This window comes from Solea solea, chromosome 8 (genome assembly GCF_958295425.1).
Source record: "Solea solea chromosome 8, fSolSol10.1, whole genome shotgun sequence".
In the NCBI taxonomy this organism is placed as follows: Eukaryota; Metazoa; Chordata; class Actinopteri; order Pleuronectiformes; family Soleidae; genus Solea; species Solea solea.
Genome location: NC_081141.1, coordinates 10,848,091 through 10,874,781, shown reverse-complemented (window position 1 = coordinate 10,874,781; position 26,691 = coordinate 10,848,091). Strand labels below are relative to the sequence as shown.

Sequence of the window (26,691 nt, the reverse complement as noted above, 5' to 3'; positions counted from 1 at the left end):
AAAAATCCCATTGAAAAACAAAATAAAGCAATATGTGTGTTAATATATAACATCAATTATTTTTCATTTCAAGGAAACCACAATTTCCCAGTTTTTGTATGTACAGTACTCATTTGTAATGTAATTTTCAAAAAAAAGCACATTTCCTATATTGTTGACATGTTGCTTGTTTTCTGTTGGGAGTTCAATATACAAGGACTTGTGGTCACTTTAATGATTTGCTGTCACGTTAATGAGAAGACTCAAAAAATTTTTTGCCTGTTTTTACTGCAGCAGAAGCCCCTCCCTATTATATATGAGTAGGGAAAGTGGATATGTCAAAGAAAAAGTCTAAGCAATCAAACTGGTTAACTTGGAGGCAAATACAAACTCCTTAACAGTGACTCATGCGTCTGATTTCTTCATCGTCTCTTTGACCCAAGAGAGTTGTTTCACTGAAAGGAAAGTGTACACTCCAGGCTTTTTAATGAGGCCACACTCCTTGCCAAAAGAAGTGACTCCAAGTAGCTCTCCGTTGCACAACAGAGGGCCTCCTGAATCCCCCTGCAGAGATTAAAAAAATAAATAAAAAAAATAGAGTCACTGATGTGAAGAATGGCAGTCAGTTTATTTCTTGTAAAAAAAAATCACTGTAACTTACCGTGCATGTATCGGCAACATGTTTACCATCTGAACCAGCACATATCATGCCCTTGGTGATAACAGGGTTGAAGTCGTAAAACGCAGGAGAGTTGCACTTCCTCCTGTCGACCACAGCCACAGTGACTGACCTCAGGACATCTGACATTTCCTTACTTTTGAATTTTTTTTGGCCCCATCCAGCCACTGTACATTTGGTGCCAGCTTGTGGATCTTTGGCAGCTTTACCCAACTTAAGACACTTTACTGTGTCAGTTTCCTTCACCTTTTTTTGAAGCTGAAATGATGATAATAAAAAAAAAAAACATTACATGAAAATGTGGTGTCTGTGAGAACATCTGCACATTGAACCACTGCAGCTGGAGATGAAAGATTAAAGGTGCTATATGAAAGAAATAACCAAATAAAAGTCTGTTTCTCATTCATCATACGCCACTTTCACAGTATGCACATAATATCATCCATTCTTCATCTTCACTGCTGCTGTAATGTGAGTTTACCTTGAGCAACATGAGGTCATTGACATGTTCTGTTTTGTCATAGCAGGGATGAGGATATTGCTTCTTAACTTTTTGGATCTGCCTGGCGTTCTTTTCAGCAGCTTTGATGGAGTGTACCCCCAGCCACACCTCTTTAATGCTGTAGAAGCAAAAGAAAACCACAACCCACAGTATAGCGTTTAATTCACAATTATAGTTCACAGAATTTTACTGGTAAATAACATGTAGATTCAACCGGACTGCAGACGATTCAACAATTATGGGCTTCATCACAGACAACAATGAAACAGAATACCATGCACAGATTGACCAAGAAGTGAGCTGGTGCACAGACAATGATCTCCACCTCAACACATCAAAAACAAGGCGATCAGGGATGGCAGACTTCACCCCATTCATGCAATAAGCCTCTGGCGCCCTCTGTAGGTCATAGTGGCAAGTACAGCAAGTGCGAAAACACACACAGAGCCACCAAAAACAATACTACTCTGAACATCCTTCAACAAGCATGTGAAATAATGTATTGTAGATGCCAAAAGTGTTGTTTGTCTGTAATTGCATATTATGTTTAACGCTGTTCAATGTTGGAACCGGCTAAGGAAAAAATGTTGTACTGAAAACAAATTCCACCAGCTTGGCTGTGTTGTCATTAAAGAATCAATCAATCAATCAGTCTGCATATCCTCCCCCATGTGTACGTCTCTTCGAGAACATCAGCTTCCTCCCACAGTCCAAAAACATGCAGATTAGGTTGGCACTCTAAATTGACTGTGGGTGCGACTATGAGAGTCTATGGTTGTCTGTCCTTGTATGTTGGCTGAACGGTCCAGGGTAACTCGCCAGTTTCACCCTATGTCAGCTGGAACTGACACCAGCCCACTGTGACCCTCATGTGGAGGATAAAGCAGCAGACATTGAGCAAACGTGTTAAAGTCACTTTTTATACACAGCTGAAGAATCAGTTAAAATTTAGTTTCACAAACTCACATTGGGCAAGAGGCAGAATATAACTGGACAGGTCAGCAGGCTACCACAGGGCCAACATACAGAAACCACCATTCACCCTCACATTCACACGCAATTGTAGTCCACACAGACATGGAGAGTATGGAGAACTTCTTGCTGTGAGGTACCAGTGTTAACCACTGTACTAAAATGCCTTAAATAGTGTTGGGAAAATATTATGATAATATTGTGATAATCTTGTTCTTACTCAGAACAATGTGCAGCTGTCAGGACCCAGAATGGATCGATCAGTACCCCTCCACAGCTTGGTTTGTTGCTGAGAAGCAGAGCCATGTAAGGCAGTGAGTGGGGCACAACTTCACTTCCATTAACGATCTCAGAACCATGACCTAAGACAAAAATAAAGGATCAAAACAACAGATAATTTGCCAACAAATCAAAATCTGCAGCATTGGCTGCACCATGCTAATGAATAAATTCTATATGTATGTATATATATATATATATATATATATATATATATATGTATATACATATATATATGTTTATATACATATATATACTGTGTATATAGTGTATATATTACTCACTTGAGCAGACGATGAGGAGTAAAATGCAGGAGAAGAAAAGAGTGAAATATCTCAGGTGGAACATTTCAACCCTCTGTCTTTGCTGTCCTGAGATGCACTGAAACCCACCCGCACTGCACACACTTCTCTTTATGTGTTTAGCTCAAAGGATGTGGTTCGACCACTTATCAAAATTTCATCTCTTTCATGAGAAACAGGGTGCCTTCAGATGGAAGAATGTGGTCACAGTAACTGTCATTTCTCATGTCCAGCATAATCACAGGCAGTTGGGGTCGAGGTTTTTCTTTAAACGTGACGCACGTCTCAGTATGAGAGTGCTGATGTGTCAGTCTACGTTTTTCACTGTTCAGTTGTTAATGACGCCACATATGGTTCAGAGACTAAACCAAAAAGTTAAACACTAACGAATGTACACACAAACATGAGGAGATGAGCTTATTTATTGACAAAACTTCACAAAAATCTGACATTTGGTAGAAAGTTGAATGAAAAGAACAATTGAATGCTTCATCCTCTTTCAAAAACCTTTACTTTCACTATTCCTACAATAGCTATTAAAGCTTACTTTTTTATAAAATGTATGAATACTAAATAATTTCAGGAAGCATTGGTTTGCCACCATACTTTCATGCACTGACATCTTGAACTGCATTTCGAAAGGTTCTTGAACGTGACAGGAACCTAATATATTTGTACTTAAAAGTAAGGTGTTATGAAAATCGCAGAGTAGAATATTATATCCCAAATGAATACTATATCCCAAATGCACTCTAGAGATTCAAACAAAGATTCCTGAATTATCCCAACACTGTTGTAGGCTAAGCTTAGTTGAGAAACATTATAGTTGTAATCACAGTACCGTAAAATGTGACCTTTTGCAAATCAGTGCAATGTTTTCAATATTCTTGAAGGCCTCAAAGTAAATTACTGACACTCTCTCCTAAAAAAAAGATCTTGTAATATACTGTATAATATTTATATGTTTTGTATAAACATATAGAGTTTGATAGTTAGAGTAAGTTAGCAAGCAAAAGTTGAAATAAAAAAAACAACAGATGAAAACAAAAAATTTGTTACAAAAGTTACACAAATTAGTTACAAAGTATACAAAGGGCAAATCTATGCCTAAAAATAATACCGTTTTTTTTAAATAAAGTTACATCTTTATAATGTCTAATACTTTTATAATTTGAATAAGCCTTGATTTGAATTGTATCATATGTTGTAGTTTCCCTGATATAATACATTATTCAAGGCTGAACATGACCTTTTTCTTTTATGATGTTGTTGTAACACCAGATTAAGTGCCAGATTAAGTTGACTCCCTTTTCAGGGACACTGGACAATTTCACATTCATTTACCTTCTGCTTTTTGAAATAAACAGGATCATCATTGTGAGGGATTTCATATTATGTACTAAAAGATAGATTTACCCTTTTTCAGCTGCAGTTCACTTAAAGTTTCCCGCTGGAGTGGTAAAACATGAGGAAATGTGCGACAGGTTGCCATTCCTATGTGGCCTATAAAGCAAAATTTAAATTAAAAAAATTGATTGTTTCTAAAGCAGTGCTTGCTCTGTCGAGGTTAGAAGTGAGTTGAGATGACACTATGCATGACGTTGTCAGACTTTCGAACAATGCTGAAGTGTAGATCAGTTAAAAAGACTTAACAATCCTGAAAACGTGGGTTAATCTCCAACAATTACCAAGTAAATATCTAAAATCTCAACATTTAACAGAGGAGTCTGGTGTATTTAGTGTCAACACTGGTGAAAGCCTGCGAGGGCGGCGGGCAAGCATCACCACAAACCCTGTCGGACAGAGTCTGTGTTCCAGTCATGGAGAAAGTACTGAACAATTTTAATTTGACTGATTCTAATTCTAATTCTAATGACACACAAAACAACTGTTTTACAAGTCACTAGTCAGTAGTTTGTCTGTGTAAAAAAGTCACGGCAGTTTCATGCAGCCGTGCTGTGTACTACACCCACATTGAGGAGGTACTATATTGTTATGGAAAACCAACCAAACTGTATAGAGTCGAGGCAAGAGCTCGGACCATGTAGTGGAAACATGGCATAAGATGCCCTTGCAACTTCGTTTCCTATGGGTGCCCCCATGAAATTCAGTCCCCAGGCCCAGGCTGCTTTTGTCCCCAGGTCGCACTTGCCATAATCTTACCATGGCACCTGCCCCTCTGGTAGGTGTTCTTTAAAGGCGACATAGAATGCTTGTATCACACATATATGTTAGTTATGGAGGTCTACTTACATATATTAACTTGTTTTCGTGGTTAAAATCCTCCTAATCGCTGCTAACGAGCCGATCAAAATATCTCCTCACTGACGCTCTCCTCAGCCGCGCTGTTTCAGACCAATACCACACCCCCAGAAAGTGGGCTGTGTTGTGATTGGCCAGCCAACGAGAGCTTTCCTACTGTCCTGTGATTGGCCAGGTACCTGGAAGTGACGTAATAGATAGGCCAGCTCTCAGACACACAGCTCCCCCTCTGGCACGGTGGATGCTCTGCATCTCAGCAGCTACAAAGAGAGTAGTTCTTCTTCTTCTGCGGTTGAATGTACGCAACCGGATATGCCCGGACTAGTGCCCGCACCAGGAGGCGCTACGGTGGTGAGAGGAGTGGTGAGGATTTCTGATGACGACATCAAATTAAGGAAGTGCCGATCCACTTTGCAGAGCCCAGGAAAACAATACAACACTATTTTCTCAGCAGTGGCTGAACTGTTGTTCTGAAACTTTAGGGTTTCATAAACGAGGTAATGACGCAGATACACACACAAATGCAGCGTTAATTGGAGCTTCCGGTCTATGTGGCCTTTAAATATTTCGCATTAAGTGTCCTTATAATTTGTGCCCCTGCCCTTCCAAATGTCTTTGCACGCCACTGCGACTACCTCACATGAGTTGCAAACATTGCTTAAGTGACCGGAGAACTCTGTTTGAGGGACGAATTTTAAGCAAACACTTAAACTGATTAAAACACTTGATTTAACTGGCTAGTGCCTGTGTTATGTGATTGTGCAGGAATTGTTTTTATTGGCTGCCTCTCAAACTGCCACTTGGAAAGTTGAACATTTCACAACCTCTGCCACACGCAACACGGGCAGATCGAAGCAACGGATTCACAAAGCACTTGGCCATGCTTGATGCTGCTCCATTCAAAGTAAATGGGAAGAGTTTCAGACTGCGTTTCCACCACGTAGGTGCGGGTTGGCCATGAAAGTTTAGCTTATGCTTCAATTAGATTGACTCACGTTTCATTGTCATGTTCCTATCACTTAGCTGGTTAGATGAACTGACAACTGTCTGTGAACATTGTAAACATGATTAAAGGATTAGATGACATTCTGTAATAGATACAGATATACATTGCCCCCTTTTCAACCAACGTGTCTGGTTTTCTCCTGATCCAGATCAATAACTGTGTCCTCAGATAACTTCACTGATGAGACCTCATGACTTGCCTCAAAATCGTTATCAGCATCACCACCTGAAAAAAAAAAACGATACTCATTAAACATGTTTTTGTGTTCGGATTATGACTTAAGTGATATTTTCTTTTAAAAAAGGAAGGAGATTTACCTTTTTTCAGGATGCAATAAAGGGTCCAGAATGGAATAGCCAGATATATGAGCTTAAGCCACTTCAAAATGATAGTGATGACATTGTGTGCACAACAATCTGCTACAGAGGAGAAAATACAAATCTGAGTTAGAGACAGTGTTTACGTAACATGGTAGAAGTAGTTACAACAAATAAAGTCAAGAAACCTGCAGCAAAACAAATTTGAAGTTTACACTGAAGTCTCTCCTACCTGTTTTGACTTGTAAAACCATTGTTTTACTTTGAAGGATTGTATTTTCACCAGTGTCGTTCTTAGGTCGAACAACAAAAGCAGCAATCTTAATCAAGTACTCAGTGGCCGAAGTCAGGTTGGAGATGTTGATGTTCATGGAGGCTGAGCCCTCGGCGTAGGGGTAAAAATGAGTTTTACATGTGCTGCTGCACATTGTCACACTGTAATTGTGTGATGTCATCTGCATATAGGCGGAGACATTCCAGCTGAGATTTATCTGTTCAACGCCCACAGACTCAGCCATCACTGGCTGAGGGGAAACTGGACCTGCGAGACGGAGCGAACAAGTCAAAAACAAATGTGGAATTTCAAGATTAAATTCAGTCTTTGACAAACACATGAAACTGCTTCAATGGATATATACTGTAAAATTACCTATATCTACAAAGATATATATCTATCATACGAATTACCTTGTGGAGATGAGCTAGTTTAAGAAGTAATACAGTATTTATAGAAATGTATATTTTCACTGGAGATGTAGTATATGCAAACAATGAAAACAAATCTTGGCCTGAAACAATAAACAATTATTAATATTGAAATATGAACATTAATTACCCTGACAGACAAACATGTGTGACTCGTCACAGTAACGTGCCAGCATCTTCTCATTTCTGTCCATCATGGACTCCAGAGTTGCACAGTGGCCTTCATAGTTCCACCTGTACCAGTGTTGGTACTTCAGCTCCTCCCCATTCACCCAGGTCCAGCTACTGAAGATCGCCTCGCGCTGCAGACCGAGCCAAAGGCTGACTCTGTTTGCCAGTGTGGCATTGAGGAGAGTGAAGTATTGCTGCTCTGTGCTGAGGACAGCAAGGTCCACATAGTGCCTCAGACAGAACTCCCGGGCTTCAGACCAGGACATGGGCCTCTGCACTATTAAGTAGTGTGAGGTGATCTGACCCACTGCTATGCCATGACACACCACTGTGCAGAAGAACAGAGAGTTGGGGAAAAGGTGAGATATTAACAAATGTAATGGCTGTGCATGAATGAATGATGGAAGAGGGCATTGTTTTACTACAGATCATCACAAACATTACATTACATGTCATTTAGCAGACGCTTTTATCCAAAGCAACTTACAATGGAATCAAGTAACCAGGGGTGGAATCGAACCAGCGACCATGATGTCTTTCGTACACAAGGTAGGGTCTTAACCACTGAGCCACTCCACCCCAAACAAACATTTGCAGTACTGTGAGGATTTAATGTGCCAAAATATATAGGTTCACAGCTGTGAGCTTGAACGTTAAACCTGCACAATACTGCAGACGCTGTGATGAGGGATACGTGCCAAAACATGCAAACTTTTGTTGTGATTTGAGCCAAAATAATAAGAGAAATGTGAGTATTTTTGTCTGATGTTGTCCTTGATTTCTTCTTACTTAGGAAGTGCAACCTCTGTCATTTTTTTTGTTATTGGAAAAGATGTATATATATATATATATATATATAGAATTTTTCAACATGTTTACATTCTTTTACATGTAATATATATGATCTTCAGAAAACAGCAAAATCTTTCTTGTGCTGTCATATACTGAATTGATTCTTACTAAGAACAAAGAACAAATAACACTGATATAAATGACACCTTGTCAAATGTACAAGAGTTCTGCCTGTGGTTAAATATATCAATGCATTACAACAAACTTGTGATTAGAGTTAGTTGATAGTTGGAAACAGTTACCCAGGACAGCCAGTCTCTGCAAAATCTGGGTCTCACAGGTGAACATACAGTAGAATCTGTCTCTGCTTCGTGGTGGTGTGTCGTATCTTTTTCTTCCTTTTCCATCCAGCAGGATTTCTTCAAATCTTATTATTATGAAAGTCCTCTGCAATGTTTATCCTCTCTCCCCCTGGTCAGCCAAAAATTCCCTGTGCTCCTGCTTATGAATCAACAGCAGAGGTGATGTTATGCGTGACACGGAGAAAGTGGGAGAGGCCACTTTGGCTGCTTACCTGTTTACTCACGTCATGTTCACATACTTGACTGAGAATGAGATACTAAAACGCCTGCTTATTATCTGACAATGCACTTTTTAATGATTCTCAGAACAAAAATCTTAGTTTCATATATTTTCTTTCTGATGAAGTTGTGTATCTTTGTCTTGTTTATCAACCATGTGTCATGTGACAGACTGAACTCTGCCTCAGAACTGCAAGAAAAAGGTGTTCAGCCTTTATAGGAGCTGCTAAAAATAGTGCCACTATTTTTAGCAGCTCCTTGTAGCTCCACCTCCACTTCCTCCTCCACCTAGAGCAAATTTTAGCTCAAGGGAATTCCAGACAATTATTTACGGAAAGTAACATAATCTAAAAAGGAAGATGTTGAAACATAATGAAATGTTTGTTGGGCTCATAGTCTGCCCTCACTGAACTAAAATCATATGAAAAACTGGACTGGTGTGAAGAAGAAGGATCTTGAAGTTATGATATGAGCACCTACAGCTGCAGTATAACTTTTAAAAGTGCCCTAATTGCAAAAGTGAGATTAATAATTTGCAGCCAGGACACACCCTGTTACCATGTTTCAGGATTTCCTGTTCAGCCAGTTCATCTTTGAACTGATCCACAGTGTTTCTACATATTTTACATTTTTTACACATTCCCACGAGAGAGAAATCATACTTTTTAATGTGTAATTGTCCTGTAAGAAGCTGTCATTGGCTTACGGTGAAATATGTATATATATATATGTATTTATTACAGATGGGAGGCGCAACCACAGTTCAACTTTCATAAAATGTAAATACAGCAAAGCCAAGTCATTGTTTGGGCAGCCCGTGGCCAAGTGGAAAGGGAACTTGGCTTGTCGCCGGTTCAAGTCCCCACCAGGTCAGCCCTGAGCAAGGTAACCAACCTCCATTGCTCCCTGGGTGCTACTCAGTGTGGAAGCCCACTGCTTCTAATTCTAGGATGGGTCAAATGCAGAGAAACAATTTCCCTAAGGAGATTAATAAATCTTAAATTTTATTTTATTTTTTTTTTTTTTCAAACTTCAGTCATGCAGTTTTCACATTGTGGTTTCTGCATCAGACTACCGGTCTGTGTCTTGATAAAAAGTGGTTAAGCTCAGCCTGAGAAACAAAAGTCTCACGTGCATCACAGTTAGCCACAGTTAGTTTCTTTTTTCTTTTCTTGACCACTTTGTGGTGTAGTGTTCTCTTTATTCTCATCAAGTCATCATGCAAACCTTTACCCCAAACAACTCTGCTTTCATTTGTATCGATGTTAAGCAGTCATCACTGCCCTTCTTTTAAATAGTAACACTAACACACATCAGTTACACTGACATGAGCCTGACAACTTTTTATTCCCTAAAACACATTTTATAGGCCCAGCTCAGTTTGTTTGATTATATAGTTCTGATACTGATTTTTCATCAGATTTTCTGTAATTCTATTCTTATTTGTATTTTTTTACTTAAGGTGATAGTTTCAAATATATGCAACTGTCTTTTATGCTGCATATGGAATCATGGACAGTATATGAATTATGGACATGTCTTCAGTCAAAGAGAATAAAGCCAATGCTGAAGAGCCTGAAACCTGGATGAATGACCATGAGAGGGTGACTCAGTCAGTTAGTAAGTGAATCTATAGAAAATTGGTCTAATTATCACTTATTTATAATGTCAGCACAGCTTTCCCTGAAGTGCTCATGGTCTCAATGACTAGTAGAACATGATGTACATGGTCCAGTTTAAGTCAAAGCAGATGGATTAGTTAAATAGCCACCGGGGGGCAACTCTGCTGGTTGCAAAAAGAAATCTGTTTGAATGGAAGTCTGTTGTAGAATGAACTTACTTCTCACTTGATTTATAACATCTGTAAACATTTTCCTGAGGAGTTAACGGTCTGAGTCGCTAGTTCCAGTTCTTCTTCAATACCTCATCATGAAAATTTTGTAAATTATATAACAATCATCAAGATGAGAGTGCATTTGACCCTCAGTAAGATTCAATCCTAGCATTCACTCCTGGTCTATTCCATAATTTAAAAAAAAACAAAAAAAACAAGATGACCCTGGACCACTCAAGACTCAAGGCTTTAGAAAGGTGGCATTATGGTGGTTTGCCACTTGCCAAGGTCTTAAATAAGAATGGTTTATAAATTTCTCATAAATAATCCACAAAAACCCTCACATTGTGGTGCATGACTTGTTGGTATTGTGGTATGGCTTCTGACTTCAGACTTCTGAGCAGATGACGGGAAATGTGAAGGCCTGACACAGTCGCATCACCAAGAAAAACGTGAGTGACATGCTCTGAGTTCTGTGTGATGATGACTAAATATCCCAGATGTGAAAACGGTGGTCCACTCCCGCAGAGAAGACCTGAGTATCGTCAGGGTTTAAGGCCAAGTGCAGAACTCGATGAGAGTGACCTAAAAATAAACAAAACAAATGCAATTTTGAAATGTATTGTTTAAAGACACTGTTTCAAATCAAATGCAATGGTTTCTGACATGTATCAGACAGTTTCACAGTCACTGGAAGCTCAGGAAAGGAATGAGTCAGAACAGTGTTGCTATTCATTATATTAGTCAACGGAGTTGTGGTAATTAAAAATACCATGTGGTAATTCCTATGATGAGAACTGTTTAAGGGTTCTATGTGTCACAGTAAGGGGGGGGGGGGGGGGGGGGTTATGAGCTCCTCATTGGGGAGGGGAGTACATATATACGCATATATACATATGTGTATATATACACATATATATGTATATATGTATGTATATGTATGTACATACATACATGTATATATACAGTATATATACATATATATGTGTGTGTGTGAGTGAGTGAGTGTGTACACCATATTGCACATGGTTTTATTGCACATGCTTTTGTGAATTGTGATTATGGACAGTTTAGTTGTTTATTTGTTTGCAGACTACTCCTCCCTGCCCTTCAGTCCCTCTGTTATTTCTGTTTGTTTTGTTCGCCCTCCTCCCCCCCATGAGGAGTTTGTACAGTTTATATACGTATATATATACACACACCTGTATGGTACCTGGGGTGTTTTTTTTTTTCTTGCTTCCTGTAAGGCGTTTAATCTAACTGCTGCGGGTGATGGAGTTTTTAATTTCCCCCAAAGAGATTAATAAAGTAATCAAGTTGTTTTTCTGCGTCTGTCTGAATAATTGTAACTACTCATTAAATACTTGTTGTGTAGAACTGCTTTAAAATAAAACTTGTTTTGGTTATCACAGCTGTAGCGCTGATATGAATTTTATATGAACACGTTTTTTAGTGTGTGTAGAGTGTGCTTTTTTTGTTTTAAAGAGGAATCTTACGATGCAAAATCAATTTTCAGAGAGAGTGAAGAGAGTTGTGAAAGTGTTTATGTCCCTCCTGGTATGTGATGGACAATGTAGTTCCATGTTCTGCATGGAGAAAAGGAGGGGAGAATGGCGGCGTCCTACATTTGTTGCAATCTGCACAGTCTCACCAATAGATGTTACTAATTCCTAAACAATTACTGATGGTCCCTGACCTGTGAGCTGCTGGACTGGGTTGAGGGAAGGAAACTCCCATGTCCAGCGGGTGATTTGGTGATGAGGGCGGCCATGACCTGTGACCAAAAATTGCTTCTTTTCAGCCCATCGTAGAGAGCAGATCTGGAAGGAGATGAATTACGTGTTTGTTATGTACACACACTAAAAATACATTTGCAGTCATCGGAGGCTTAAAGCTAGTGTCTGAAATGTGTTTCTTTTATATCTTATTTGTTAAAATTCTCTCCACATCCTAATAGCCATCAGTGGACATTGGTAGCTTTTCGCACGTATCTTTAAGCACCTGTGAGTTTGTGTTTGCAGAGGTCACACATGTCCCAGATTGCGTGTCCCAGATTCTCAGCTCTCCATCTTTCCATCCTCCTCCTGTAGCGATCATCTTTCCTTGCCACGGACACCATCCCATTGACTGGAGACACAAACACATTGATTACATGACAAGACAAATAATGGTCAGGAGTTCGTTCAATTGTTTGAACAGATCGTCCAATGACTAGTTTTTTGTCCAAAATGATCATGTGACTCAAGTTTGCACAAACGTGATATGTGATGATCAAGACAGAATGCATGTTTGCGCACAGAAAATGTATTTAGTTGAAAATATAGAATACACATACACAACACAAAATAAACCAATGTGTTTCATTGCTACTGACCTTAACAGCACTGGGCTGTTTCATAGTCTTCACTGGCTGTTTTGATCTTGTATGCCCTGCAACGTCACTATCCCATATATGCAGGAGGCCATCTGTGGAGCCGCTGGCCAGCCAGTCGTCTCCTGGTGACCACTGCAGGCTGCAGATCCCCTCTGTCTGTACTGCAGCACCAACCAGCGGTGCAGGAGCCCGAGGGTCAAGGTGATGTATACATCCAAGAACAGACCCACTGTTTGATTGAGACACTGTGATTGCACAACATAAATGATGCATTGATCATTGTAAGACACTGAGATGTGGTTGTACCTCATACAACCACACTTCAAAAAACATGAACTATCCCTTTAACCACGTATAGATTAATGTGCTGTGTCATTTGTTCAACAAACCCAAACCAGTACCTGCTGATTAACTGCTGTTTCCAGGAAAGCGCTCCGACCGCAGAGAAGTGTGAAGGCAGGCTCCTCGTAGTCTGCTTTTTTTCAACATCCCACAACTAATGAGTCAGAGTGATACAAAGACACCGCAACTGTCAGCCTGCTGATTCAACCTGTTGCATACCACCCATTTACTTGAAGTTTACCTGTATCTCCCCCGACTTGGTCCCAAAGCAGAGAGCTCTGCCGTCTCTGCTCCAGCACAGAGACGAGATGGACTGACGGTGCAGTCGTCCTGGTTGTGGATTCAGGCACAACCTTCCCATCAGAGCTTGAGTTTCTGAATTCCAGAGGTAAACAGAAGAGCCCAGTGCTAATGCAACCAGACCATCACTACTGCAGTCGAGAACATTAGTGTCTGAAAGTGAAGAGATGGGACAAAGAGAACAGTTGCAGAAGTTCTGATGTGTCTTAAGTGATTTAAAGCATGGGCTTTTAAGAGTTCTTTATTTATTTGAATCAGGTGTGTGTTGGCGCAAGGACACTTCTATAACATGCAGGGCATTTTAAGTACAACACAGGATTTGTGTGCATTCACTTACAGAAATCGTTAAGCAGTGACGGTGCCGCGAGCTTCACCATCGACTCCCCCTGAACTTTGTCCAGAACGGTAAATGGAACCGGACCAGGTTTTCCCTCATCAGAGCCTGCAATGGAAAAACATTATTGACACAAAAACACAGTGTTTCACATTGGTAACACATTGGTTTTCATTCATGATAAATTATTTAAATTAAAAGAATGTCAAGAATGATTTTAATTTGTACAGTGCCCTCCTATAGTATTGAAACAGTGAGGCCAATTCCTTTATTTTACTTCCAGGTATTTACATCTGGATCTGATACGCAACATAGAAGATAGCACCTTTTGTTTAAACCCACATGTTTCTGTAGACTTCTGAGTTCATTTTGCTGCTGCCATCATGTGTTACGTCATCAATGAAGATTATTGAGCCCATCCCAGAAGAAGCCATGCAAGCCCAAGCCATGACATTACCTCCACTGTGTTTCACAGATGAGCTTGTATATTTTGGATCACGAGCAGATCATTTCTTTCCATCACTTTGGTAAAAGTTCATCTTTGTCTCACAGTCCATTAAAATTTGTCCCAGAATTTTTCAGGCTTGTCTCTGTACTTTTTGGTAAATTCCAGCCTGGTCTTCCTATTCTTCTTGCTAATGAGTGGTTTGCATCTTCTGGTGTGGCCTCTGTATGTTAGTTCATGAAGTCTTCTGCGAACAGTAGATTGTGATACCCTCACTCCTGCCCTCTGGAGGTTGTTGCTGATGTCACTAGCAGTTGATTTAGAGTCTTTCTTTACAATGTTTCTGTCATCAACTGCTGATGTTTTCCTTGGTCTACCTGTTGGACATCTATTACCAGTGGTTTCTTTCTTCTTCAGGACATTCCAAATGGTTGTACTGGCCAATGTTTGTGCAATGGCTCTGATCGATTTCCCATCTTCTCTCAAATTCACAATTGCTTGTTTTTCACCCATAGACAGCTCTCTGGTGTTCATGTTGGTTCCACTTCTAAATGTAGTCTGCACATGCAAAACCTATCCTACCCAATGTGAAACTGAGTGTAGACATTCAATGCTATTTATTGTTTGAATAAACAATGTAATAAGACTCAGCAACACAACACACCTGTCAGTCACATGTTCCAATAATTTTGCTCACGTGAAAAATGGGTGGATTCAAACAAAAGGTGCTATCTTCTATGTTGTGTATGAGATCCAGATGTAAATACCTAGAAGTAAAAGCTGAAATGTTCATCTTTTGTCTCATATTCATCGTTTGATGTCAAACCCAAATGTTTTCAGTCCATGGCAAAAATAAAGGAATTGTTCCAATACTATATGGGCACTGTAACACATTTTCCCATACTCCCATTTGTGTTGCAGGGTGATTATAAAGACACAAATATAGCCAGGCCAAGCAGCTTTTTTTCTTTGTTTTAGCTATTTGTTTTTATTTCCTGGTCACATTCCTAAGGTATCGCATAACATTTCTGTCTGAAGAGAATGAAAAAAGTGACCAGGTTCATTCTACCTGTCTGTTGTGCATTGACATCTCCTTCATCTGCAGCTCTCCATGTCCATCCCTGTGAAAAAAATATCAATTACTGTTTTTATAAACATTTTTCAAACATACTAATTCATGAGACTTTGTAGAAGTTAACATTAACAATGATGGTTTGTATCGTGTGACATATTTAGCTCCACTAAAGCTGCAGTAAGCAGAATCATCTAAAATTATGTCTTGTGTATATTTTTCTCACATTAAAACTAATAATCAGAATATTGAACCTGTTACTTGAACCATAGTGAGAGCTGCTGTTCTTACTATGTTTCAGTTGTTGAACGAATCATTTGTTCTGCTTTTGTCTCAATTTTAAAACTCATTGAAAGCTATAAACAGAAGCAATTCATTATTTCCACTACTTCATTTTTAGTGTGTGTGTATAAGTCTGAAAATGCAATTGAGAACAAAAACAATGCATGACTGCAGTAGCACAGGTTCATGTTCCTCAAACAAACCTGTTCTGGGGCATTTCCTGTGGCAGGTCGTCCTCGGGCACAGATGACATCACATGAAATTATCGGCATTGTAACACTGATCGCGCCATGTGATGGTGTTGGAACAGCCCCACATCCGTCCACTGCTGTCTCTGATAAGGATAGATAATTAAACAGATGAGGGCAGGAGATATTAATATCTATTACAACACAGTTATGGAACAAATGTATTTATATGTTATTGTTACAGCTGTGTTGTTGTGAAATTCAACTTTTATTGTTATGAATGCACTGGTTTTCAATCTGAATCTTCAAGTCAATTATTAAGTTTTAACATTTAAACTAGTTAATCCTACATTTTTTTGTCCATAACGTGTAAAACACAATTAAAGTAATGTATTTGTTATAAAAGTGCTATAACACTGTCGGTTGATTGAGTTTTGTTAGATTGACCAGTCATGTCAAAATGAAAGTTAGTTGTGTCAAGAGAAAATTGTGAAGTCTGAGAAACAGATCAGTGTGAGAGGCAGGTCCAGGCAGGTCTCCTACAATCCTCTGTGGTTACATGATCACCTGTGAGGCAGTCTCTCCGCAGGCCCCTCTGCTCTGCTGCTCCACGGGATCTGGGTGGAGAGTCCAGCTCGTCCAGCTCCAGTCTCTGACACACTGTGTCCAGGTCAAAGCCTGACTCACGGCGCCTCCCAGAGGCCACAGGTGGACTTACAACAGGGGAGTCTCTGCTGCAGTAGATGAGCCGCCTCTTGAAACGCTTGTAGGGCCCTTGATGAGCGCCCTGCTGTCCACGAGAAGACGACAATAAATAAATAAATAAATAAATAAATAGTTTCCTCTGACATTGACACACTCATAACTGAAGCAAGCTGCATTAAAATTAAGCCTAAAACAATTCACATTGACCTCTGACCCTTCTATTAAAATCTTGTTAAGTATAAATAATATAATAAATAATATATATCACGCATATTATACCACACCAAATCATCAACAAATTATTGTCACTATCATATCATTTGCCTAAGTTGTTGCCATGGTGACTAAAATGCCCCTGAAAGGGTCATGTGTGTTTGTTCAGATATTGTTATGGTGTTTCAGTGTTGGGTGGTTGTGTTGCCATGTGGATGCTGGTTTGTTTGGAGGGGTTGCTACAGTGTAGTTACCTGGATTCATGTGAAACAAGCCATGAGATAATGTTACACTTTGATTTCATAAGGATATTGGAAAGTTATCAACGATTCAGTTGTGGATGCTGATAGTTAATGTAAATGTTAAGAAATGTAATGATGATTTATTTAATATTAAGAAAATTTTACAAATAAAAACTTGTTTTCAACTTGAATGTGTTGCGTACAAAAACAGCCAGCGACCAATCACCACGATCCCAGTAAAATAAAGAAGTAAATGTATGTATAAATATATATATATATATGACAAAAACAGTGTCAACATTATTATTATTACATATATATTATTATAATCATTATAATATAATAATATAATATAATCATTTTATCTGCAGGAGTTTACCTATAGACAAGTGAGCTTGCATAGTTAGTTAGTTAGTACATTTGTTGATTTAGATCTCTTCTTTAATAGATAGAAGAGCATGTTTGAATTGATTTGGTAAATGGAAGAAAGTTATCCCCAGTGAAGCCAAGTGTTCGCTTATTGTGTGGACAGTTGAATGATGTTTTTCTTGATAGGGTTGTAAAGTCTGGGCAAAGTGCTTCGAGGTCATGAGATGTTGTGATTTGGTGACGGAGACGGTTTTATTTTGAAGCGCTTAAGTTTCTGGTTTTGTCCTGTTTTTCCGCTAACTTTGCGCTCCGCCTCCTCCAGAATCCGGGCAGGATCAGGATCGACCCTCCTGACACTCACACCGAGCACGGTCTGTTCTTCCCCCCTCCAAGATGGAGGCGTTAGGGGGCTACCCTACCAGGTCCTCCAGCCCCAAAGCCAAGAGGCTGACGGTGCTGCTGAGCATGACCGTGGGTGTGGGCTGTTTGTTCCTCCTGCAAACGCAGCTGGTGAAGCCGAAGAAGTCCAAGGATTTTTACTCTTTCGAGGTGAAAGACGCGAAGGGGAGGACAGTTTCCTTGGAGAAGTACCGAGGAAAAGTAAGTCCACATCATCACCACTGTTTGCACTTTAGAGTAGAAAATGTGTGCAGGGTGTATCCTGGTAATCCTCTCTCACTTTAAGTCTGGTTTCACTGCGTCATCGTATGTATTTGTTTGTCCAGTAAATCTATATAAAAAGGTTATTTGTGGTGATTGTGTTCCCTCCTGCTGCTGCTCAGGCGTCTTTGGTTGTAAACGTGGCGAGTCACAGCGAGCAGACGGAGGCGAACTACAGGTCCTTACAGGAGCTACACCGGGATCTGGGCACCTCTCACTTCAACGTGCTGGCCTTTCCCTGCGGACAGTTCGGGGACACCGAGCCCGGGACCAGCCGGGACATCGAGGTCTTCGCCAAGTCCACCTACGGCGTCACCTTCCCTTTCTTCAGCAAGATTAAAATAATGGGCTCAGAGGCGGAACCTGCCTTCAAGTTCCTCACAGGTCCGTGGAAAGACCTCAAGCTAAAACTATCTCTGTCACTATTATATACAGTGTAAACAATATCAGACCACAACTAACTGTGCTGTTTTAACAAAGTTATAAAGTTATACGTAACTTTGAGAGCAGCCTTGCTGATACAAACTGTCTTGTTTTCATTCATAAAATGAACATGATATGTTATCAGATGTTAGGGAAACATCCATCTTCTACACTTTACCCTCCTTGGAGGTAGCTGGTGCCAATCCCAGCTGACATAGGGCGATAGGCAGGGTACACCCTTGCCTAATCTGTAATTCTGCATGTTTTTGGACTGTGGAACCTGGAGAAAACCCACACACACACGGTGAGAACATGCAAACTCCATGCAGGAAGGCTCTTTTTCCAATCGGTTGTGAAAACCTGGTCTTCTTGCCTCTCAAAAACATCTTGATCAGAGCAGACGCAAAATTAGGGTATGCACAGTAGAGATGTGTGGAAGAGTTGTTGGCAACAGATGTGCTGGTGTGGATAGTAATTTCTCTTGGTCAGAGAAGCAAAGCTTCAGCCAAGGTTAACTCATTGCACTTTCCCACTATACAGTTCTATACAGCTCGGCACGGCTCGACTCTACTCAGTTTGGGTACCAGTTTCCATCCCTATTCTGATATAGTGCCTCAATGTGGACGGGGTCGTCACAGCAAAGCTGCATGAAACTGCTGTGATATTGTTTCATACGCGACACAGACACACAAACTAGTGACAAGCAAAGCAGTTGTACTAAATCAGTTAATTAAAAAGGTTAGTTGGGTATCAATTATATATAGTATCAGCTCGGCTCTCTTGGAACCTCGTCAGAGCAGGTACTAAAAAGTACCAGGTACTATCCCTAATGGAAAAGCCAAAAAACTAAAAAATACATAAAACCTTGTTTTCAGGGAACCTGGGCAACCACACGCTAGTCTACAGTGTCTAACTGTTTTAATCGCTAAAGGTTGCTGTTGTACTTATTTTACATAAATGTAAGCCCTTTAAACTCGTATACATGACATGTGCAAGTAATGCCAAAGAATGTTTTGAAAAAACCTGGCATAACAGACCTGAATGAGTAGGACAAGTTGGCAAAGGTGTTGCTAATGACAATAATTAGGTTTCCACAGAGCAAGTGTAAGGGCAGGTCAAAATAAATACTAAGCTCACAGAAGCTATTTCTATATTTGAAGGTTTTTTAAATACTTGGTACACATTGTCTTTACTTTCTTGTATTATAATAGACATTAATACATAATTATATCTGCTCATAGCATTGCTTAAACACATCTAATGGTGGCTGAAGACGTTTACACAGTACTGTAGGTGCAAATTTAAAGTTAAATGGGTGTTTAAAGTCTACATTTTAAGTCATTTAAATTGGGGATGGGACATTGTGTGACCGATATCACAAACTCGAGTATCTACCGATATTAGTCTGATACAGTCCTTTTAGACCATTTATGAACTTTATGAAGCTGTTAACAACACATTTGTGCTGAGTCATTTCAAAGACGTAATTCACCAACTGCAAGTATTTTTCTCCCAAGAAGAGGAAATAAGCAGCCCAAACATGACTCAGCTAAAATGTTATTTTACATTTTTACAGTCTGTGCATTGTTAAGAATGTTATACACAGGATTTTTGGATTGTATCAGATTTTATATTTTTATCTGACTGATACTGATTCCCATCCCTAATGTAAATGTCTGTTATGCCAGGAAGTAGTTTTATTCCTTGCACACTTCTCCCTGTGCTGTGCATAGTTGCAACTGAAGAATTTAATTGTCTGATTATGATTAAATAACATTTTTCCAGACCTGTGGTTACTAATGTTCAGTTCAAAATGGAAAGGTGAAAACAAGGCTTCCAGCAGGGACACAAGAAAAAATGGTTTTAACCATGGTTTAAAGTTTAAAGTAGTAAATAGATGCATGCTTAGGTCAACCATATTTTAAGAATATGTTTGTTCCCTTTAATTTTGCTAGTAAGACAGCCCATTTACACAATATCTGAAGGTTGTGTTGCTATTTTTTAAATGAAATTAAACACATGTTGTCAGCTTTGGTTCTACATGATTCCTGAAGCGAAAACAATTTAAAGAGCACATTGACTTTTGATTGATTGATTTTTACTTTTGTTTTTTAGATTCTGTGCAGAAAATCCCAAAGTGGAACTTCTGGAAGTTTCTGGTAAATCCAGAGGGGAAGGTCGTGCGCTACTGGCGAGCCGATGAGCCCATGGAAAGCATCCGGCAAGAAGTGACGGTGATGGTGCGAGAAATCATCCTGAAGAAACGCATGGAGCTATGACGGAGCCTATCGATCAATAAGCGGACACGCTGCTGCTCTGTTGTCTCGGTGTTTCCTGTGTTTGGACAGGAACACAAAGTGGTGGAAGATACAAACTGTTAAAGCGAGCATGGTCGGCGCTGTGTCTTACTCTAGACACGTAAAAGATTTTGAAAAAGATCCACTAGCTTTAGACTCAAAGGAATGAAAGTCATGTAAACTTGTCTGAATGAGTGTCTGTGTGTAACAGAGATCAACCTGTGGTGACCGATGACAATCATTCCATTTTTTTTAAATGACCACTGCTGCAGCCCTCAAAAAAATGTTGGATTTAGTTTTTTTGTTGTTGTTGTTTTTTTTACTTTTCTAATATTTCCACAAAAATATGTTTTTTTAAGCAAAAGCAGTTATTATTGGCTGATATTGGCTGATTTGAGCCCAGCAAATTGTATACCATCCAAAAATAAAACGGTTTATTACTTAATGAGCCTGGAAAAGTGAATGTTTTAAATTTAAGGAACTGATACGCTTATGCACAAATAAATATAAAATATTATATACATTAATGTTACTTAACCCTTCTGAAAAATTGTTTGTATAATTTTTTTTTTACTTCATATTTATTGACTGAAATGAAATGAAAACATCTGTACGTTAAAAATAGTATGAAGCTATTAATTTTAGGTCAAGCTGTGAGATTGTATGGTGATTTTCATATTTTTAAAAGAGCTAAATAGGTAGTCAACAAAGACACCTAAAATACCTGAAAAACTTTTTTATACATTTTAATTATAAAGATTTTCTTGAGGTTTAAAATTGCTGGGGTCAAATTGACCCCAAGCATTAGATTTGAGGATAAGGAGGGTTTATATTGATTTGAAATGATTATATCTGTGTTGTATAGTTCTTTCTTTATTCTCCATGCTTAAAAATAACTGCAAGGAAGTTTACAAACAGTTTGTAAGCCCAGTGCTGTCCTGAAATGTCAAATATTAATACTAATATTGCTTCAGAATGGTCTCAAAAAGTCCTAAGTTTGATTTGATAAAATCTCAGAGACTCTATTTAAATTCAGACCCCAGAACTCTATAGTTCTATAAAGTATAGATGATATTTCTCTTGGGGAAATTGTCACCTCTCACTCAAACCTTCTAATCAGGAATGCACAATCGCAGTTCTGAAACCAGTCCACTGGTTTTTAAGTGTGCTGGATTTGAATGGACAGCTGGAGGGCAGCAGCAGGTAAGCTGGCACATACACAAACAACCAGCTAACAAGACACTGCCTACCAGCCAGCCACAGCAAAGAGCTGAAAGACAACACACTGACACTGAGCATCTTTGTTGGGACGCACTCCACCTGTACATAAACCTCACTGTCCTCTGACGGCTGAAGGATGCTCCAGTCAAACATGCTGCGAGGACAGAACGTAACTGTTAAGGTAGCAGAGCAGTGTGAGCTGGCCAGAGGAACGTCAGCTAACATTACACTGCCTCCCAACCAGTCACAAGTCAACCGCCTTCTGCACATGCAAACAAACTCATCTGACTAAATGTTGAACTGATATTACACTAAAGGTCCAGTGTGTAAGAAATGCTGACATCTAATGGACAATCATAAACCCCCTTTAAAAGTTACACACTGGACCTTTAAGTGTGACAAACAATGTTTTTCTATTCATTCTTTCCCCTTGTCATCTTTGTGCCACTGTTTAGTCATTCCCCACACAGGTGAGTGAAGTGGTGTCCACAGTGTGTGGCGGTGTCTGCAGCAGTTGGAGATCAGGTGGTAGCAGCAGTGAGGAGTGCAGCTGGCAGCTGTCAGTCCTGCCGGAGCACAGCCAGCAGCGGTACACTGCCACACTGTCACCACCAGATCTGGAGCCGCGTGGAGGAGTCACTTTTTTTTGTTTTATTCATGTACAACTCACACTCGTTCAACTTCTCCTCATCTAATCAGCCCTTCATTCTGCAGTAACTCAGTTCAAAGCTCAAACTGAGCATCAGAATGAGGAATAACGGTCATTTAACTTGTTAACTTTGGAATGTGACAAAGTTGTTAGGCGAGTATTTCAGAACTGGGATTTATCACATACTGAATAAAGAAAATATCTCATGAGCTGCAGTTCTCTGCGTGAAAATGCCAGACAATAACACCTTGAAAACAGTGCCCTTAAAGCAGGTATGTCTATATCTGTGAATATACACTTTTATTTCTCCTCTTACCTTAAAGAGCCACTGCTTCCTCTTTCCTACAAAATCTCTGGACATGTCCCTCATATTGTCCTGGATAGGAAAACAAACAAACAAAAGAGTAAAAGAATAAAAAAAAAATCAAGGTGATGCTGCTGCTGCTGCTTCATCATCATCCATATCATTTGCCACATGCTAAACCTACAGCTTTAGCACAGTTATGGATTATTAATGCATGGTGTGCTCAGTGTGATGTGCATGGTTCAACTAAAGAGAAAGAGTCATGTGTTTTGAAGTGGTTGCTTGGCAGCAGCAGCAACAGCAACAGGACATATGTGAAAGCAGGGAAGCCATAAAGCATATATTGGACATTTTTTCATATATACATATATATATATTATTATTTAAACATACAAAACGTAAAGGCTCACCCAGTCATGTGTCTCTGCAGCTGTGAGTTTCAGACGCACCTTCATGTAATATTTGCTTTCCTCTCAGAGTGTGAGGAGGCTGAGCTGCTGCTGCTGCTGCCTGCTGCACCTGTTGCCTCTTCCTCTCCTCTCCTCATGGACGGGTGTCACTCTTAAATACTGTCCCCCGGGCGGATAGAGGAGCGGGAAGCAGGGGCCTACGTCCTCTGCTCTGCCATAGGCGGTTTGACCTGTTTGTACAAAGAAGGAGGTGTCTCCCCCTGCCCGCTCTCTCCCTCTCTCTCTCTCTCTCTCCCCCCCTCACCCTCTTTCCCTCTCTATGTGTGCGTCCTGGTTTCTCCTGGAAACAAAAACGGATACAATAAAAAAGAGCAACGCGGCAACTATTGAAAGGTGGAGGCGGCAGCGTGTTATCAGTTAATGACCTGGACCACCAGCACACACACGCTCATGTCACTGTTTGTTGCAGCAACACATGACCCTGACTGTTCAACTGAAGAAAGTCTATTCAATTACAGCAATTTAGACGAAGAGGAGGATTCATGCTGATTATAGCTTTGACCATGAAGATGATGAGGATGATGAGGATGATGAGTTGTGTTCGTATTTCAGGGCAGGGGCGCAAGTAAGAAATATAAGGGATATTTGTTCAAAATGGCACATACAGTGGCACATTCTAACATATTTTATTTTACTATTTATATTTATTTCTGTAACCATATGCATGCAAATGTGTACTACTAATACTCAACATTTACTGTATCCCAAAATGACAGAAATTACAGAGCATTCGTTTTACATTATAGCCACACTCTTCAAACACAGGCAATTTCAAAGAAAAGGAACACTTAATACATACACATTATTATAGTATATATTCATAATATCGATTGCGTTTTTACTCATATATATGTGTGTGTGTGTATGATATTAATAATAATAAACAGTTAAAACACAAGCTAAGTTTCCCTGCAGCTGAACTATTAAATAAAATACAAGGGTATAATAATTCATTTTAATTCAGTTTAGTCAAATAGTGTATGAGTGGATAATGCAGGAAAATATATGTTTGCCCCTTTTTTAATGTTATTTTAGTCAAAATCATTGCTATAAAAGAGTAATTATTTTACACACAAATAAAACCTAAAACAAACACACCAGCAGCATAACACTAAATGACATTTCATTTAATAAATATACGTTGAGCTTGGAGTCTCTCTCTCTCTCTCTCTCCCTCTCTCTTCTCTCTGACACGCGCCGGGGTCCCGCGGATTGCACACCGCTTAGTTAGACCGAGCTGCTGTGGCGCTAAGTGGGCTGAAGCGCGCGAGCGGGCGCACGTTCTCTCCACCTGCCACTTCCATATGCGCTCACACACCCACAACACCGAGCTCCAGCCTGCATACGCACTTTCCACGCCACGGCTCCACCAGTGCGCACCGACCAGCAGGAGGCCACGACACATGTGCTCCATGACTCCAACCTCTGATTCATCTATTATTAACTAACTAACACGTGCTTTATGTCACCTAAAGGTCACCTGTTTACTTTGTGATGAGGGATTATAATTAGCTACTAAATGAATTACTTTATTTTTATATATTCCATATTAGCTGCCTAATTTATTTGGCTTCAGAAATATTAAGGAGGATTTAAGTCAAAGGACAGTTTTTCACCATGAAGAAGTTTAAATTAGTCGATATTGATTATGAACATTTGTTTTTGCTCCAGAGGGAAATTAATTGTGCTGTTGTACTTTATTTTTATATACCTTTATTTAAGGGCAGAAAACGACAACATTGACCGTATCATTTACATCAATGATAACAAAAATGATTATATTTGTGTAGCTTTTTTCCACCATAAGAACAAAGGAATACAGAATAAAATGAAAGACGACAAAATTGAAGGGCGTGCCTTCATCCTCCATGCATGGCAAACCATAATTAAGGCACTTTTTATTACTTATATCATAGGATGCACAATATGCAAATATAGAAGATAATTAGAAAATCAAAGTTTAAAATACATGTGTCTGACGCCTGTATACTTCAATAAATAAAAAACATGCTTTATTAGAAATTTGCCCAGAGGCAAATGAAATAGTTTTAATCCTCCAGCACATGCAGGCAACAATTATTTTTTATTTTCTTCCGCCTGCTTTCCCGCGGGAGTCTGTGTGGTTTGGAGCTTTCCTTAGGTTTTGGCTTCAGTCACCTTAGAGACGCATTGTGTGTGTATTTTCCTTTTCCCCTCCCGCACTGTCCCCCGCAGTTTGGCGGCAGCTTAACCGGTCAAATGTGTCACATGCAGCTTCTTAAACAAAGCTGTGCAGTCCGCTCCCTCCTCCTCCTCCTCTTCCTCCTCTTCCTCCTGCTGCTGCTGCTGCTGCTCAGTGACAAACTGACCTGTTTGCAGTAAAAGTGGCCTCTTTAACTGACGCTGACGTCCTGTTTGCTGTATAAGCTTTGGTAGCAGGAATTTAAATTGTTGGCGGTGTCTCAGTGTTTGGTCAATGAGAGAGGGTCAGGTCAGGGACAATGTTATCACGATCAAGGTGTTCAAATTAGTCAACATTTATGACATAATTGCACACAGGAGCAGTGCACAAGCCCGATTCCCTTCCATTTGTCCACATGTAATAAAATAAACATAAATGACAAAAGATTGAAACTAAACGCATAAATGCAGTGCAGACAGATGCATTGAAAGTCCACTGGAATTATAGTCACAAAACAGTAGATACATCCAAAAAGCTGATGATATTTAGGCATTTTATTTAATATTTGACATTTTTTGATGAGTTACAAGAGATAGTTAGACAGAACACTTATTAAAACCAAAACATTTCACATATCTGACTGAAGTTAAACAATCAAAGCAAATGTTTGTTATTTTAGAAGTGTGTTTGTTCATTGCATAGAGGTGTACTGACAAAAATGATGGCCACTAAATGATTGTTTTTTATGATAAAGTCATGTTCATTCTGCAGTGTTGTTTGTTCCCTATGTGAATGAATGAATGAATGAATTCTATCCATATGGAAGCCTCAGGCTCCACATGGTCGCCAGCTGCATAAGAGGTAAAGTCGAAAAGTATTGTAATTTGTGTCACTTTCCAGTAGTTTTTGTCATGTGTTGTGTCTTTATGGTGATTTCACATCTCCATTTTACACTAATTTTGCATCTGTTTGCGATTTTCTAGTGTTATTTTTTTCTTTTGTCTCTTTCTGACTAGAAATGTTGTTAAAATACTGAATCTGATCTGCACATTTGGCTTATTAGTGATTAGTTAAGACATCCTTATCAATCAGACAAGCTGCATTATAATTATTATTATTATTATTATTATAAATAAACATTTCACCCATGCATCAGCCACACAATTAAATATACATGCATAATGTTGTCAGCTTAATTTATGATCAATCACACTTTTAAAATTCTGTTTAACTGATTTGTTGAGTCAAAAATCACCACA

The 26,691-nt window shown here is 39.4% G+C and overlaps 4 protein-coding genes across 5 annotated transcripts; 1 reads left to right on the top strand and 3 right to left on the bottom strand.

Moving 5' to 3' along the window:
• Positions 1-64: 64 nt before the first annotated feature.
• On the bottom strand, positions 65-5,740 carry LOC131463482 (granzyme A-like). 2 transcript variants are annotated; one of them, XM_058635216.1, is made up of 5 exons: positions 2,696-5,740; positions 2,353-2,494; positions 1,140-1,278; positions 641-916; positions 65-543 (listed from the first exon to the last, which is right to left on the bottom strand). In XM_058635216.1, exons 1-5 carry the CDS (start codon positions 2,757-2,759, stop codon positions 385-387), a joined length of 780 nt encoding a protein of 259 aa, XP_058491199.1. In that variant the 5' UTR covers positions 2,760-5,740; the 3' UTR covers positions 65-384. The 2 variants fall into 2 exon arrangements, with proteins under 2 accessions (XP_058491199.1, XP_058491200.1); XM_058635217.1 differs by having other exon boundaries at positions 4,967-5,740.
• Positions 5,741-5,822: 82 nt separating this feature from the next.
• On the bottom strand, positions 5,823-8,538 carry LOC131463481 (uncharacterized). The gene is made up of 5 exons (XM_058635215.1): positions 8,269-8,538; positions 7,134-7,502; positions 6,531-6,839; positions 6,299-6,400; positions 5,823-6,206 (listed from the first exon to the last, which is right to left on the bottom strand). The coding sequence occupies exons 1-5, from the start codon at positions 8,312-8,314 to the stop codon at positions 6,097-6,099; spliced, it is 936 nt and encodes a 311-aa protein (XP_058491198.1). The 5' UTR covers positions 8,315-8,538; the 3' UTR covers positions 5,823-6,096.
• A 1,741-nt stretch (positions 8,539-10,279) lies between these two features.
• On the bottom strand, positions 10,280-23,305 carry LOC131463445 (cell division cycle protein 20 homolog B-like). Its single transcript, XM_058635152.1, has 12 exons — positions 23,212-23,305; positions 22,814-22,873; positions 16,286-16,508; positions 15,734-15,864; positions 15,246-15,297; positions 13,735-13,839; positions 13,339-13,550; positions 13,157-13,251; positions 12,756-12,984; positions 12,383-12,508; positions 12,078-12,201; positions 10,280-10,966 (listed from the first exon to the last, which is right to left on the bottom strand). The coding sequence occupies exons 1-12, from the start codon at positions 23,254-23,256 to the stop codon at positions 10,869-10,871; spliced, it is 1,500 nt and encodes a 499-aa protein (XP_058491135.1). The 5' UTR covers positions 23,257-23,305; the 3' UTR covers positions 10,280-10,868.
• Positions 17,568-20,922, top strand: gpx8 (glutathione peroxidase 8 (putative)). The gene is made up of 3 exons (XM_058635154.1): positions 17,568-17,847; positions 18,030-18,291; positions 20,446-20,922. The coding sequence occupies exons 1-3, from the start codon at positions 17,641-17,643 to the stop codon at positions 20,607-20,609; spliced, it is 633 nt and encodes a 210-aa protein (XP_058491137.1). The 5' UTR covers positions 17,568-17,640; the 3' UTR covers positions 20,610-20,922.
• Positions 23,306-26,691: the final 3,386 nt, after the last annotated feature.